This window comes from Onychostoma macrolepis, chromosome 10 (assembly GCF_012432095.1).
Source record: "Onychostoma macrolepis isolate SWU-2019 chromosome 10, ASM1243209v1, whole genome shotgun sequence".
In the NCBI taxonomy this organism is placed as follows: domain Eukaryota; kingdom Metazoa; phylum Chordata; class Actinopteri; order Cypriniformes; family Cyprinidae; genus Onychostoma; species Onychostoma macrolepis.
Genome location: NC_081164.1, coordinates 11,787,587 through 11,801,609, shown reverse-complemented (window position 1 = coordinate 11,801,609; position 14,023 = coordinate 11,787,587). Strand labels below are relative to the sequence as shown.

Genomic DNA, 14,023 nt, shown 5'->3' with positions numbered 1-14,023 from the left:
GAGGATGGAGGAAGATGGAGGAATTTGATGGAATGTTGGGTTTCAAACTATAAGACGAGCTTGTGAAGTTTGTTCTGGACCGGTAAGCTAAACATTAAGTCAAAAGTATTTCTTTGGACCTTTTGTTGAAAGTAGCATACTTTACCTGTTGAGACTTGCCTTTTATAGACAAGTAAGAGCTTTGTTTGGGGCGTTAAGGGGCAGTTCACATGTTGCGTCTTTTGCGCGCTCAAGTTCCTTATTTTAAATATAGACGCAAGCTTTTCTAAGCGCGTCCGCGCGAGTAGCATCTGCCTGCAAAACCGGAGGCTGCATTTTCAGGAACGCAGTCCTAGGACCGCATTTCTAGGACCCTAGGTTTTTAGTGACAACGCCACCTACCGAATTAGAGGACCAGCGAAGATGGATGACAGTCAGAGTGTGAGTATCAAATGTGAATACATTTTTATTTGTTTAACAATTAAAAACAATTGTGATGCATTTCATTGGAAAGTTAATGTAGCCGAAGTGATCGTGATTTGCTAAATAGTCTTGAATTCATAGCCATCATATATTAGCCTCTAATGCTGTAAAATGAATTGTTAGCATGATAAGCCTGTGTTGAATTATTGACAGCACAATAAACTGTAGTACGTTCCTTGTGAAAGCTTGTTAATTACTCATTGTTTTTCCATTTTAATTAAGTTAAAATAATCTTAATGTTTTAAATGTCACATGCTCACAGTCAGCCTGTTTAACGTTACCCCACAATACATGTTATGAGTATGTCTCTTCATTTTGAGATGGTTTTATAATGTTGGTTGAGACATATGACATTTTAATAGTCAGACATAACAGAGAGGCCATCACAATAATTGACTGTTAAAATACCACGTGTTCGATTGTGTCATTTACTGTGTACTGTACTCTATATGAAGTGCTTTCAAGGACACAGCTCAGGGCAGGCAATAGTATGACAAAAGATAAATAAATAAATTGGTCAAGTATTGGAATTGTTTTTACACAATGCCCAATGTATCCTTTTTTTAAGCGTTAACAGTATTTCTGTTAACCTAGCAGTGATTATGTTCTGCATTAACTATTTCAGTGAAGTGGAAGAATTTAATAGGGTGTATTTAAAGTCATGTCAATAATATGTTATTTCTATTCAGATTTCTTGCATCTCTCTCTATTATTTTTTTTCTCAGTTCAGATGGGCTTTATTGACATGAATGTTTCAAGAACCTTTGTTCCCACAACATCAAAATAAAATTTTCCAAATCTTTGAACAGTAGCTATGCAATAATAGTATTATGAACATTAATTGGTATGAAGATTGATATAATTATTTTTGGATCGTATATGTGTGTGTGCTCTGTAGGGCTGTCACGATAACTACTTTTTGTTGTGCGATATATTGCACCAAAATTAATTGCAATAAACGATATTATTGTCATTTTAAGACAATTGTATTTCACTTATTATGTAATTACAGTATGACAATATAATAGCATACTAATGCAAGTACACTCTTTCAAAGAACAAAGAACATTTTATTCTTAAGAATATTTAGACATTGGAACCGGAATGTGAAAAAAATATATGCTAAATAAATAAAACAAATACCGGCTCATTCACGTTAACTGGCTCACCTCTCTCATTCGGCTTAAAGCCAAAATGTTCCCACACCGGAGCAGAAGATTGCGGCTTTGAAACCAAGTCCATTGGGACTTGTTCTTCCTAACTGGCTGTAGTTGTCACAAAACACTTTATAACGCAGTGGGTTCACGAATTCTCTTCACCTGTCGCTGTCCACTCTGTGTGCATGTGTGGGGGGGAGACTAAAATGTTGGTGATATTCATTTTTATGTAAAAAATTTTATATAATCATTATTTTTAATTATAAAAAAAATTATCAGTCGCAATATATCGCGGCACCAAAAATGATCGCGCTCATTTCCATATATCGTGCGATAAGTCGATATATCGACTATCGCGACAGACCTAGCGCTCTGTGGTAACTAAGATCTTTTAAATATGAAATTTAAAATTAGAGAGTAGAATATGTTCAACTAAATGTTCCTTATTTCATTCACTTCTCTCTCTTTCTCTCTCTTAGGAGTCAGTGAAGACGTCGTCCATGAAGTTCTTTCTATGTGGTTCACGTCATGAACAAATTTGTTTTTGTGTGTGTTCAAGTTCAACTGTTGTAATATATTATTTTATAAAATATACACAATCTTAAATCTACCCCCAGAGTCATCCTTGTGTCTTCCCTCTGTACTTGAAAATGTGGTTGATCTAGTGACTGAAAAGACTATACCATGATTCCTTGTTTATTTTACTTTAGTTATTATATTATGCTACTTAGACCCAATAATTACTCAACATTCCTAGGAACCAGGTTTAATTGTAATAAATAAAGTAGTATTTGGGTGTAATAAAACTTTTAAAAAACTCTAAAATTCTAATGTAGTTAAAACTGGGTGGAAATACTGCCTTAGTGGCACTTTTTTCGGTCCTCCAAAACTAGGGTCCTGGAAATGCGTTCCTGGGACTGCGGTTCTCCGGCTCGGTAGGTGGCACTGTCACAAAAAACTAGGGTCCTAGAAGCGCGGTCCTAGAAGTGTGGTCCTACAACTGCGGTCCTGAAAGTGCGGCCTCCGGGAATGAAGACAGATAATATTGGTCTGCGCCGCATTCAGAATGCCGCAAGTGCACCGCAGGTCATGTGTCAGGAACCAACCAATCAGCTTCATCCTCAACCCATTCAACCAGAGCAGTTGAGAAATAGAAGAGTTGTGACACTCCCATAGGCTTCCATAGGAACTGAGGAATGCGGAAGTAAAGCGTTCATGGACAAAGAATATAGAATATCCAAGTCAAGACGTGTCACTCTGGTAAATGGTGAAAAATGCAACGCTCTAGTGATGGGTCGTTCTTGAACGATTCGTTTATTTTGAATGAATCTTTAATGTGACTCGGGAAGAACGAGTCTTCTCGGAGAGTGATTCGTTCAGTCGCGCATGCGCAACATCCTATACTATAGGTTGTGCACTGAATCAGTTCACCTGTTTCGAGTCTTCGGGTTCGAGTCGTTCGTTCATCACGTGACAGCCCCATAAGCTAAACCTATGCAGTCAGAGGGAAAAAGACTTAACAACAATAATAATAATAATAATAACCAACTCTTTAGTTTATTACCTCTGTTACAACATTCAGTGTTATGGAAAAGAACCATCATGACAGAAATTCACACATAAACACATAAAAGCTACAGTTTAAGATAGTGCTGGGCGGTATGACCAAAAATGTATATCACGGTATTTTTCAAAATTATACCGGTTTCACGGTATATGACGGTATTTATTTTTTTCATGCATGATCGGGTGTTAACCACATTTTCTACTGATTGAGGGAGGAAAAACTGCAGTAGATTGACTTAGAATGCCCTATTTTACTGTCATGATGAGCGAATATTGTAGAAAAATTCCACACTAAATAGTGACTAAACACGACCCATTAATACATGTTAACCAGGAGTCATTTTCATTTATAATCGCGACATCGTCTGATAAAATCAACATGCATCTAACGTTATACTAAAGAGCGGCTATGCGGTGGTTTTGGCTATATTACTATTTTGTCTCATGCAGCGCACTGCCTGCGTCTGAGTAAACTAAAACAAAAAAGTGCATAATATTAACAGACGAACTATGCTCATATTGGTAATTCCAAACAGTCGCGGTACGGCCAAATGAATGCGGTGCTTCTCTGCCGCTCGCTGCACAGAACAGACGCAGAGAGACGCGACGCTGCGCTGGGAGTCAGATCTCGCGCTCGCGGGGCAGCACTGGCAGCACTGGCGACATCTTCCAAAACATTCGCTAGGTTTGTCAGTTTGTATATTCTATGGAAAAAAAGCCGCTAAAAGGGTTTGAAAGTTGCTAAATATAGTGCTAAAGTCACGCTCGTGTGTGTGACGAGCTGGTGGCGGCGCGCGGTGGATATTGTGGATGAGTTCTTCTGTGTCATCACGTTCTACTAGTTCTACAGCTTCAGAACACGCTTAGTAACACATACAGCTGTGTTCTTGCCACAATGCAATAGTGAAAAGAGACCCCTCTCAAACAGTGTGTCGCGTTCCGAACGTTATTTAAATAACACCGGTATTGCGGTATTTTAAAAATTCATATCATAAGAAAAATAAACACCGGTATTCGGTATGAACCGGTATACCGCCCAGCACTAGTTTGAGACCAGAAACGCATCACGTAACTGTAAGAGTAAATAATAATAATAATAATAACTATGCAGCCGTTTGTGAGGAAGGTTGTAAATTAACTAATTTCTCTATCCAATGCTGTCACATATGTGACAAAAGAACAAATGATTCGAAAAACTCGAAAGATGAACTAATCAATTCTCTTTCCAGTTCTGACTGCATAGGTTTAGCTTATGAGGCTGTCACGTGATGAACGAACGACTCAAACTCGAAGACTTGTCAGATAAGAGGTGAGGTGAGCTAATCATAGACTAAAGACCCAGGTAAACAATTAATTAATTTTTTCTGTGTCTTATACCATTATAGTTTTGTATTGTTTGTAGTGTGATGAAAGTTTGCATAAGTAGTAGATGTGTTAGGGAAGTAGCACGTAACATTTTAATTCTATTTTGCTAAAATGAACGAAATGATTCGAAAAACTCGAAAGATGAACTAATCAATTCTCTTTCCAGTTCTGACTGCATAGGTTTAGCTTATGAGGCTGTCACGTGATGAACGAACGACTCAAACTCGAAGACTTGTCAGATAAGAGGTGAGGTGAGCTAATCATAGACTAAAGACCCAGGTAAACAATTAATTAATTTTTTTCTGTGTCTTATACCATTATAGTTTTGTATTGTTTGTAGTGTGATGAAAGTTTGCATAAGTAGTAGATGTGTTAGGGAAGTAGCACGTAACATTTTAATTCTATTTTGCTAAAATGAACGAAATGACTCGAAAAAAGATTTGTTCATTTTGTTGAACGAGACTCAAAGGTCTGAGTCAGTAAAATGATCCGAACTTCCCATCACTACAACGCTCAATAGAGAATGAGAATGTGACGTAATGCCGCGTTGAGTTGTGGGAAACTGCTTTGTTTATCCGCCATATTTGCAGGATAGCGCCAAAGACGTAAAGAGACTTTGATAGCGCTGCCTTCTCGCTATTGAGTTTAGGGCAGTATTTGATTTTTTTTGTCGTGACTGTGAAAATTGTCACCATTGTATGTCATTCATGCTGCATCGAGAATTGCAATAGTATCATCGTTCTGAGAGAAAACTGTATAATGCAGTATGTTTTTTTGCCTTTTTTCTATGTGTAAAAACACATAATATGATGGATATGATGATTGAGGATTTCCTAGAAACAAGGATAAAATAACATTTTGTGTAACCACCCTAACAAAATGATAGCTGAAATGTGGTACTTTGTTCACTAAAATAAGTTTAATCTTACCAAATCCAAAAACTCGCTCACTCTGCTGTTATTTAATAGATTAAATGCACTAGAATTTTAATGAATAGTACGTGGAGACATGTTTTAAATTAAAATATTCACATTAATCAAGGATTTATTGACTTTTAATGCATCTTATTTCAATGTACAGAAATACTTGCTTTCAAATGTACTTTAGTTATGATTATTTGACTGCACTACATCCTGCAACATCTGGACAAACCAGGGACTTATGCAAGGATCTTGTTTGTGGACTTCAGCTCCGCTTTCAACACCATCATCCCAGACACCCTTCAGAACAAACTGACTCAGCTCTCTGTACCCACCTCCATCTGTCAGTGGATTACCAGCTTCCTGACAGACAGGCAGCAGCTAGTGAGGCTGGGAAAACACACATCCAGCACCTGCACCATCAGCACTGGAGCTCCTCAGGGCTGCGTTCTCTCCCCACTACTCTTCTCCCTCTACACAAATGACTGCACCTCTAAAGACCCCTCTGTCAAACTCCTGAAGTTTGCAGACGACACCACAGTCATCGGCCTCATCCACGACGGCGACGAGTCTGCTTACAGACAAGAGGTTGAACAGCTGGCTGTCTGGTGCAGTCACAACAACCTGGAGCTGAACACGCTCAAAACTGTGGAGATGATAGTGGACTTCAGGAGAAACCCCCCTCCTCTCCCCCCACTCACCATCATGAACAGCACTGTGGCTGCAGTGGAGTCATTCAGGTTCCTGGGCACCACCATCTCTCAGGACCTGAAGTGGGACAATCACATTGACTCCATCGTAAAAAGGCCCAGCAGAGGTTGTACTTCCTTCGTCAGCTGAAAAGTTCAACCTGCCACAGGAGCTGCTGAAACAGTTTTATTCAGCTGTTATTGAGTCGGTTCTGTGCTCCTCCATAACTGTCTGGTTTGGGTCAGCCAGCAAATCAGATTTAAGAAGACTTCAACGGACTGTTAGGACAGCAGAAAAGATCATTGGTGTGCAACTCCAGAGTGAAGAAACGGGCAGGTAACATCATCAAAGACCCCTCTCACCCCGGACACAGCTTGTTTGCACTTCTCCCTTCAGGCAGACGCTACAGATCTCTGTGCACTAGAACATCTAGGCATAAAACAGTTTTTCCCCATGCCATCTCCAGCTTAAATAGCTAACACGTGGATCATTACCTGTGTTCTGTAATTCATTCTGTAATTCATTCTCCATCTTTAATTATTGCCTCCTCTCAAGTATTATGTAAATACACATACATATGTTTATCTATACAGCTGTATATAGAGTAAATAATGCACAAATCTGTACATAAATCTACTGTTCCAGATTCATACTTATTATTATTATTATTAGGATTATTATCCATTGTTAAGTCTTACTATTTAAATGTTTTTCTGTTCTCATGTCACATGTGTATTTATGTATGTATGTATGTATGTACCAGGAGCACCTTAAAACCACAACAAATTCCTCGTGTGTTTGCTCACACCTGGCGAATATTTTCCCCATGCCATCTCCAGCTTAAATAGCTAACACGTGGATCATTACCTGTGTTCTGTAATTCATTCTGTAATTCATTCTCCATCTTTAATTATTGCCTCCCTCTCAAGTATTATGTAAATACACATACATATGTTTATCTATACAGCTGTATATAGAGTAAATAATGCACAAATCTGTACATAAATCTACTGTTCCAGATTCATACTTATTATTATTATTATTAGGATTATTATCCATTGTTAAGTCTTACTATTTAAATGTTTTTTTCTGTTCTCATGTCACATGTGTATTTATGTATGTATGTATGTATGTACCAGGAGCACCTTAAAACCACAACAAATTCCTCGTGTGTTTGCTCACACCTGGCGAATAAAGCTAATTCTGATTCTGATTCTGATTCTGATTTCATTTATTCACTATACTATTTATTACTAATGTCTCATTTCAGTCTTAGTTTGGCTCTAGTTTTGTATTTATTCCAGTTTATATGAAACGATTAATGTAGCGTAGATTAAAATTCTTATACAGAGTAAATACTTTTCACTGAACGTTAAAAATAAGTTTGAAACAGATGTCAGAAGCGGTCTGGTGGTGATGTTGACGGCGAGCGACCGTGGTGGTGTAGTTCATTTATAGCCTAAGTTTAGCTTTTCACTTCTGGCGCTTTTATGTAGGCATCAAAATTCGTCAAAGTTATATTATTTTGTGAAGATTATCTTGATGGACAAAACGTGTAAGTTTCATGAACTATGATTGAACACAGAGCTTATTTTTTGCGATAATCCTAAAGCCTATGGAAAAATCCTATTGGCTTTTTGTCGAGGAACCAGTTTCATGCTAATCGCCGATCTGCCTACAAAGTGACGTCATGCGCTAATTGGTAAAGTCAGCGCGTCACTGCAGCTGCCGTTAAAAGTCCCGGTTGCTATAGAAACAGTCAGCATTCTGAGACGTGCGCTCTGGACTGCTCATGCGCACTGGCTGGTCTAGCTTTTTATAATGCTATTTGAGCAAAAGAAACAACATTAATGAGACAGTTGTTGTCAGATTTCTTTGGTGATTTCAAATATGAAATTTAATCGTAAGCTTCGTGAACAGTTTTGGAGAATTTGATGTTTCCCCATTCAAAGAGATAGGAGCTGCACTTGTGTGCCCGAGAGGCGTTTCAAAGATGGCCGCCGAGCAGTCAACACTCCCGTTTTTCCCGGGATTCTCCTGTATTTCACACCCATCTAGTAGACGCAAAATAGTAGACGCTGGAAATTGCATCTACCATCAGTGGTAGAAATGGAAGAAGAGTCAGGTGGTGCTCCGGCGAAGAAAAAAAATATTAGAATTTAATTTCTTGTCTCAAAGCCATGTGAACAACACCCACGCCTTTTGCAAAGTGTTTTGCACTAATTTTAATATCGGACAAGGTGGGAAAAAGGACATATCTCAGCATATTAAATCACTCGAGCCACAGAGGGGCAACACATACTAAACACACAATGTTAATGTTATGTACAATGTTACAATGTAATGCAATGTAATTTGACGGTGTTTAACTGATGTGCAGTGTTTCTGTGTAATTTCAAAAAAACAGTTATAATTATAATAATAAAAAAGAAACACGAGTAAGTCACGGTATTATTCTTCTTATGTATGTACTTATGTATGTACGCCCCCCCCCAAGGGTATCCCGGATTTTGGTACCCAAATGTTGACAGGTATGCCGCCGAGTGACATGACTTTTGGATAAATTTAAACGTTATAGTAAGACAGTAAGACACGCAAAGTGAACAATATTATGACTTTGCCAAAACTTTTTATTATTCTTTAATGGAATATACATTTTGCTTTTCTTGAGATACATTTGATTTCACTAGGTTGCTTAAATTTTGCCCCAGTCCAGTCTGTGTGTACAGATAGCTTATAATGAGTATTTTTACTCTATGTATTATTTACACAATTATTCTAATTCTAAGGCACTTATTGCCTTCCCTGAAATGAAACCTCATATCCGATTTGGAACATACAATGTGCATCACACAAATAATATTCATCATGCAAAGTGCATATAAGTCTCTATTCACAACTGATTTCAGTTTGTTAACATGCTGCTAACACAGTGATACTTATGTGAAAAGTAAAAAAAAAAAAAACAGCATTTATTCAAAATAGAAATCTTTTCTAATGATATGTCTTTACTATCAATTTTAAAAAAAAAAAATCAATTTAATATGTTCTTGCTGAAAAAAGCATTGATTTCTTTCAAAAAATGAAAGAAAATTTACTGACGCCAAACTTTTGAACGGTAGTGTATATTATTTTACAAAATATTTATATTTTAAATAAATGCTGTTTTTGTTAACTTTTCATTCATCCAAAAATCCTGAAAAAAATATGACAGGTTCCAAAAAAATATTAAGCAGCACAACTGTTTCCATCATTGGTAATAAATCAGGAATGATTTCTGAAGGATCATGTGACACTGAAGACTGGGGTAATGGCTGATGAAAATTAATCTTTGCATCACTGGAATAAATTACATTTTAATATCTATATTTACATAAAAACAGTTATTTTAAGTTGTAAAGCAGTATTATTTATTTTCTGTATTCTTGATTAAATAAATGCAGCCTTGATGAGCAAAAGAAATACTTGCAAATTGCAAAAATTTTTACTGATCCAAAACTTCTTAATGGCAGTATATAAATGTAATCTACATTTTTCTCTTTCTGTTATTCTTTTTTCTTTTTCTTCCTTTTTTTTAACTAAACTATAGTACAGATTTATTGTAGAAAAATAATACCATAACATTGATTTGAATCTCGCGTCTCTCTCAAAATCATGTACAGTTCATTGCTGGATCACACAGTTTCACTGATGATCCACAATAAACCCTAAACCCAGGATAGATGGGCTGAGTGAATGTTGTCTGGACTATGTAGATGAGTTTCATTTTGTCAGAGATGCTGAAGAAGCACACAATTCCAGCACTGTAATCCACATACACTGCCAATCTAGAAGTCTTTAATTTAGAAATGTTTACATATAGTTTAGTCTTTTTGTTACTGTCCCAGAATGTGTATTTGGAAGGAGAACAGTACAAATTCATAGAATGACCATTACATCCAAATTTACTCTCGTCACCATTTCCCTTCCTGCAAATGCTCTTATAGGCCAAAGATACTCCCACTCCACTCAAACTCCCAGTAGGCTCGTCCACACACACTCTCTTTACACAGGACCTGAGGCCAACAATCGAATCTGTCTGGATGTTCGGGATATAGCTGGACTTTGCCAGTGTTTGTAGGCACTCTGTTCCCTTCAGACAGTAGGAGTGTTTCATTCATTGTGTTTGAATCTATTGAGAGCTTGTGTGAATCTAAGGGAGATACAATACAATATTAAACACAATATTTAAAGCCACCATGAAATCAAAACTGACAATTTTTTTTTAATATGGCGGTGTATGTGTGTGTGTGTATATATATATATATATATATATACAGGTGCATCTCAATAAATTGGAATGTCGTGGAAAAGTTCATTTATTTCAGTAATTCAACTCAAATTGTGAAACTCGTGTATTAAATAAATTCAGTGCACACAGACTGAAGTAGTTTAAGTCTTTGGTTCTTTTAATTGTGATGATTTTGGCTCACATTTAACAAAAACCCACCAATTCACATCTCAACAAATTAGAATATGGTGACATGCCAATCAGCTAATCAACTCAAAACACCTGCAAAGGTTTCCTGAGCCTTCAAAATGGTCTCTCAGTTTGGTTCACTAGGCTACACAATCATGGGGAAGACTGCTGATCTGACAGTTGTCCAGAAGACAATCATTGACACCCTTCATAAGGAGGGTAAGCCACAAACATTCATTGCCAAAGAAGCTGGCTGTTCACAGAGTGCTGTATCCAAGCATATTAACAGAAAGTTGAGTGGAAGAAAAAGATGCACAACCAACCGAGAGAACCGCAGCCTTATGAGGATTGTCAAGCAAAATCGATTCAACAATTTGGGTGAACTTTACAAGGAATGGACTGAGGCTGGGGTCAAGGCATCAAGAGCCACCACACACAGACGTGTCAAGGAATTTGGCTACAGTTGTCCTCTCCTGAACCACAGACAACGCCAGAGGCGTCTTACCTGGGCTAAGGAGAAGAAGAACTGGACTGTTGCCCAGTGGTTCAAAGTCCTCTTTTCAGATGAGAGCAAGTTTTGTGTTTCATTTGGAAACCAAGGTCCTAGAGTCTGGAGGAAGGGTGGAGAAGCTCATAGCCCAAGTTGTTTGAAGTCCAGTGTTAAGTTTCCACAGTCTGTGATGATTTGGGGTGCAATGTCATCTGCTGGTGTTGGTCCATTGTGTTTTTTGAAAACCAAAGTCACTGCACCCGTTTACTAAGAAATTTTGGAGCACTTCATGCTTCCTTCTGCTGTGCAGCTTTTTAAAGATGCTGGTTTCATTTTCCAGCAGGATTTGGCACCTGCCCACACTGCCAAAAGCACCAAAAGTTGGTTAAATGACTATGGTGTTGGTGCGCTTGACTGGCCAGCAAACTCACCAGACCTGAACCCCATAGAGAATCTATGGGGTATTTTCAAGAGGAAAATGAGAAAACTGCCGAATTGAGGCAGTAATTAAAGCAAAAGGAGCCCCTACCAAGTATTGAGTACATATACAGTAAATGAACATACTTTCCAGAAGGCCAACAATTCACCAAAAATGTTTTTTTTTTTTTTTGTTGGTCTTATGAAGTATTCTAATTTGTTGAGATGTGAATTGGTGTGTTTTTGTTAAATGTGAGCCAAAATCATCACAATTAAAAGAACCAAAGACTTAAACTACTTCAGTCTGTGTGCATTGAATTTATTTAATAAACGAGTTTCACAATTTGAGTTGAATTCCTGAAATAAATTCACTTTTAAACGACGTTCTAATTTATTGAGATGCACCTGTGTGTGTGTGTGTGTGTGTGTATATATATATATTATCTGTGCACATCATTATGTTTGTAAAATTCATGTGCCCTCAAAATCTTTACTTTTTTTTTTACTTTAGTTTTCTTAAATTTAACGTTTATGGCGTGAGGGTGGGACAACCTGTCATTCACATGAAACTGCAGCAATAGCAAACCACAATGATCCAATCAATTCCTGATGGACAAAATGAAGTCCCGCCCTACATTTTTTCTTGCTCAAGAAGCCGTTTTACTCTCATGTATGTAACAATAGGAAGACAACCACTACCTCCGAATTAAGGAAATTGTCCATTTTTTTCTTTAGTCTTTTAGAGAAAGACTTTCTCCCATAATCAGAACGAGAAACAACATCAAAGCTGAAAGGTACAGGAGGAACCGAATACGATGAAGAACTCTGGGGGGAAAAAGAGCATGCATAGAAAAATCATCCTCATCACCGCCACATTAACCTACAAAACAATTAGTTTGAATCTTGTCAAACTAAACTCTCTTGTTTACCTATAGCACATTGACAGTGTTGTGTTGTATTTCAATCACTGTATCTTTTTCTTACATTTTGGTAGATTTGATATTTGTTTAGGATTTAATATAAAATTCTTATTTTCCATAACATTTTCCCAAGTTTCCAACTTTTGTGTATCACATTATGTTTCTTATTGCACTATGCATACAGTAAAAAAGAACTGGGTATGATGTATGTTTTGTTAGTTTGTTTGTTTAAATTGACACACCAAAATTAAAAAGGTTTAAGAACAGTTTATCATACAGTATATCTATCCCTTACATCCTTACTTTCAAACCTGTCAAAAATTAAATATGGTGATAACCTGACTAAGATAGGGATAGTTCACCCAAAAATTGTCATTAATTACTCACCCTCATTTCGTTCCAAACCTACAATACCTTCGTTCATCTTCGGAACACAAATTAAGATATTTTTGATGAAATCTGAGAGCTTTCTGGCCCTGCATAGACATCAACGCAACTGACATGTTCAAGGCCCAGAAAGGTAGTAAGGACATAGTTAAAATAGTAAAAAAAAACACATAAAAAACATAGTTAAAATAGTCCTGATAATGATATGAAACTATTAGAATATGAGGGTGAGTAATGAATGACAGAATTTTAATTTTTGGGTGAACTAACCTTTTAACTGTCTCTTTTGGATTTGAGAAAATTTTAAAATGCATACTATTACATAAGGCAAAACATTTGTAATGTACTGTTTGCAAGCTATAATTATACTTAATGCATTAGTGCTTGGTCTGAGGGATTTCATTTGGTTATTAGGTTCTTCAGTGGATGATCAACTTTGTTGAAATGGGTTGGCAAGCAATTCAAAACGGAAAGCAAGTACATGCGTGCGATGGCCAAGCATTTGCTTAGTTGCATTATTGTTTCTACTTCATACTGTACCTGATTCATTCTCTCTGCTCCTGATGTCACATCATGGTTTTTGTGTTTACCCATCGTACACCGCATACAAATGCTCATCTGGTCAGTATGACAGAAAATCTCCAAAAGCTCATTGTGTATTGGACAGATCATCTCCTCTAGTTGCTCAGTAGCATCAATCAAACAGTGACTCTCACCTTTGAAGACATTCTCATGTTGTTGAAAGTGACTTTGACAGAGAGAATTCAGACACACCAGACAGGATTTGATGGCTTTATATTTTCTGTCAGTACAGACATCACACTTCACATCTCCAGGTCCAGCTTCAGTGTGAGAAACTTAAGCAGGCAGGGGAGCAGGCTGGAGTTCTGTCCTCTTCAGTTTCTCCACCATTTCAGCAACCACCACATTTTTCCCTAAAACAGGTCTTGGAGTGAAGGTCTGTCTGCACTGAGGACAGTTGTATTGTCTCCCATGAGCATTTGCATCCCAGTGGCATCTAATACAGTCCATACAGTAACTGTGTCCACAGGGGATTGTCACTGGATCGTTCAGTAGTTCCAGACAGATCTACATGTAGATGAAGAAAGACAGCTCAACACCACACTAGTTTCCTGGTTCTGTGTTTAAGAGAAGGCATGTCTGTAAGAAGTGATTGTATTTAACATTAA

The 14,023-nt window shown here is 37.3% G+C and overlaps 1 protein-coding gene across 1 annotated transcript in view; it reads right to left on the bottom strand.

Annotated features, from left to right (window-relative positions):
• Positions 1–9,812: 9,812 nt before the first annotated feature.
• ftr54 (finTRIM family, member 54) overlaps positions 9,813–14,023 on the bottom strand; it is a 5,750-nt gene continuing 1,539 nt past the window's right edge. Inside the window, 5 exon segments of the mRNA XM_058790233.1 lie at positions 9,813–10,155; positions 10,157–10,352; positions 12,054–12,078; positions 12,226–12,351; positions 13,374–13,922. Coding sequence (XP_058646216.1) covers positions 9,813–10,155; positions 10,157–10,352; positions 12,054–12,078; positions 12,226–12,351; positions 13,374–13,922 — 1,239 coding nt within the window.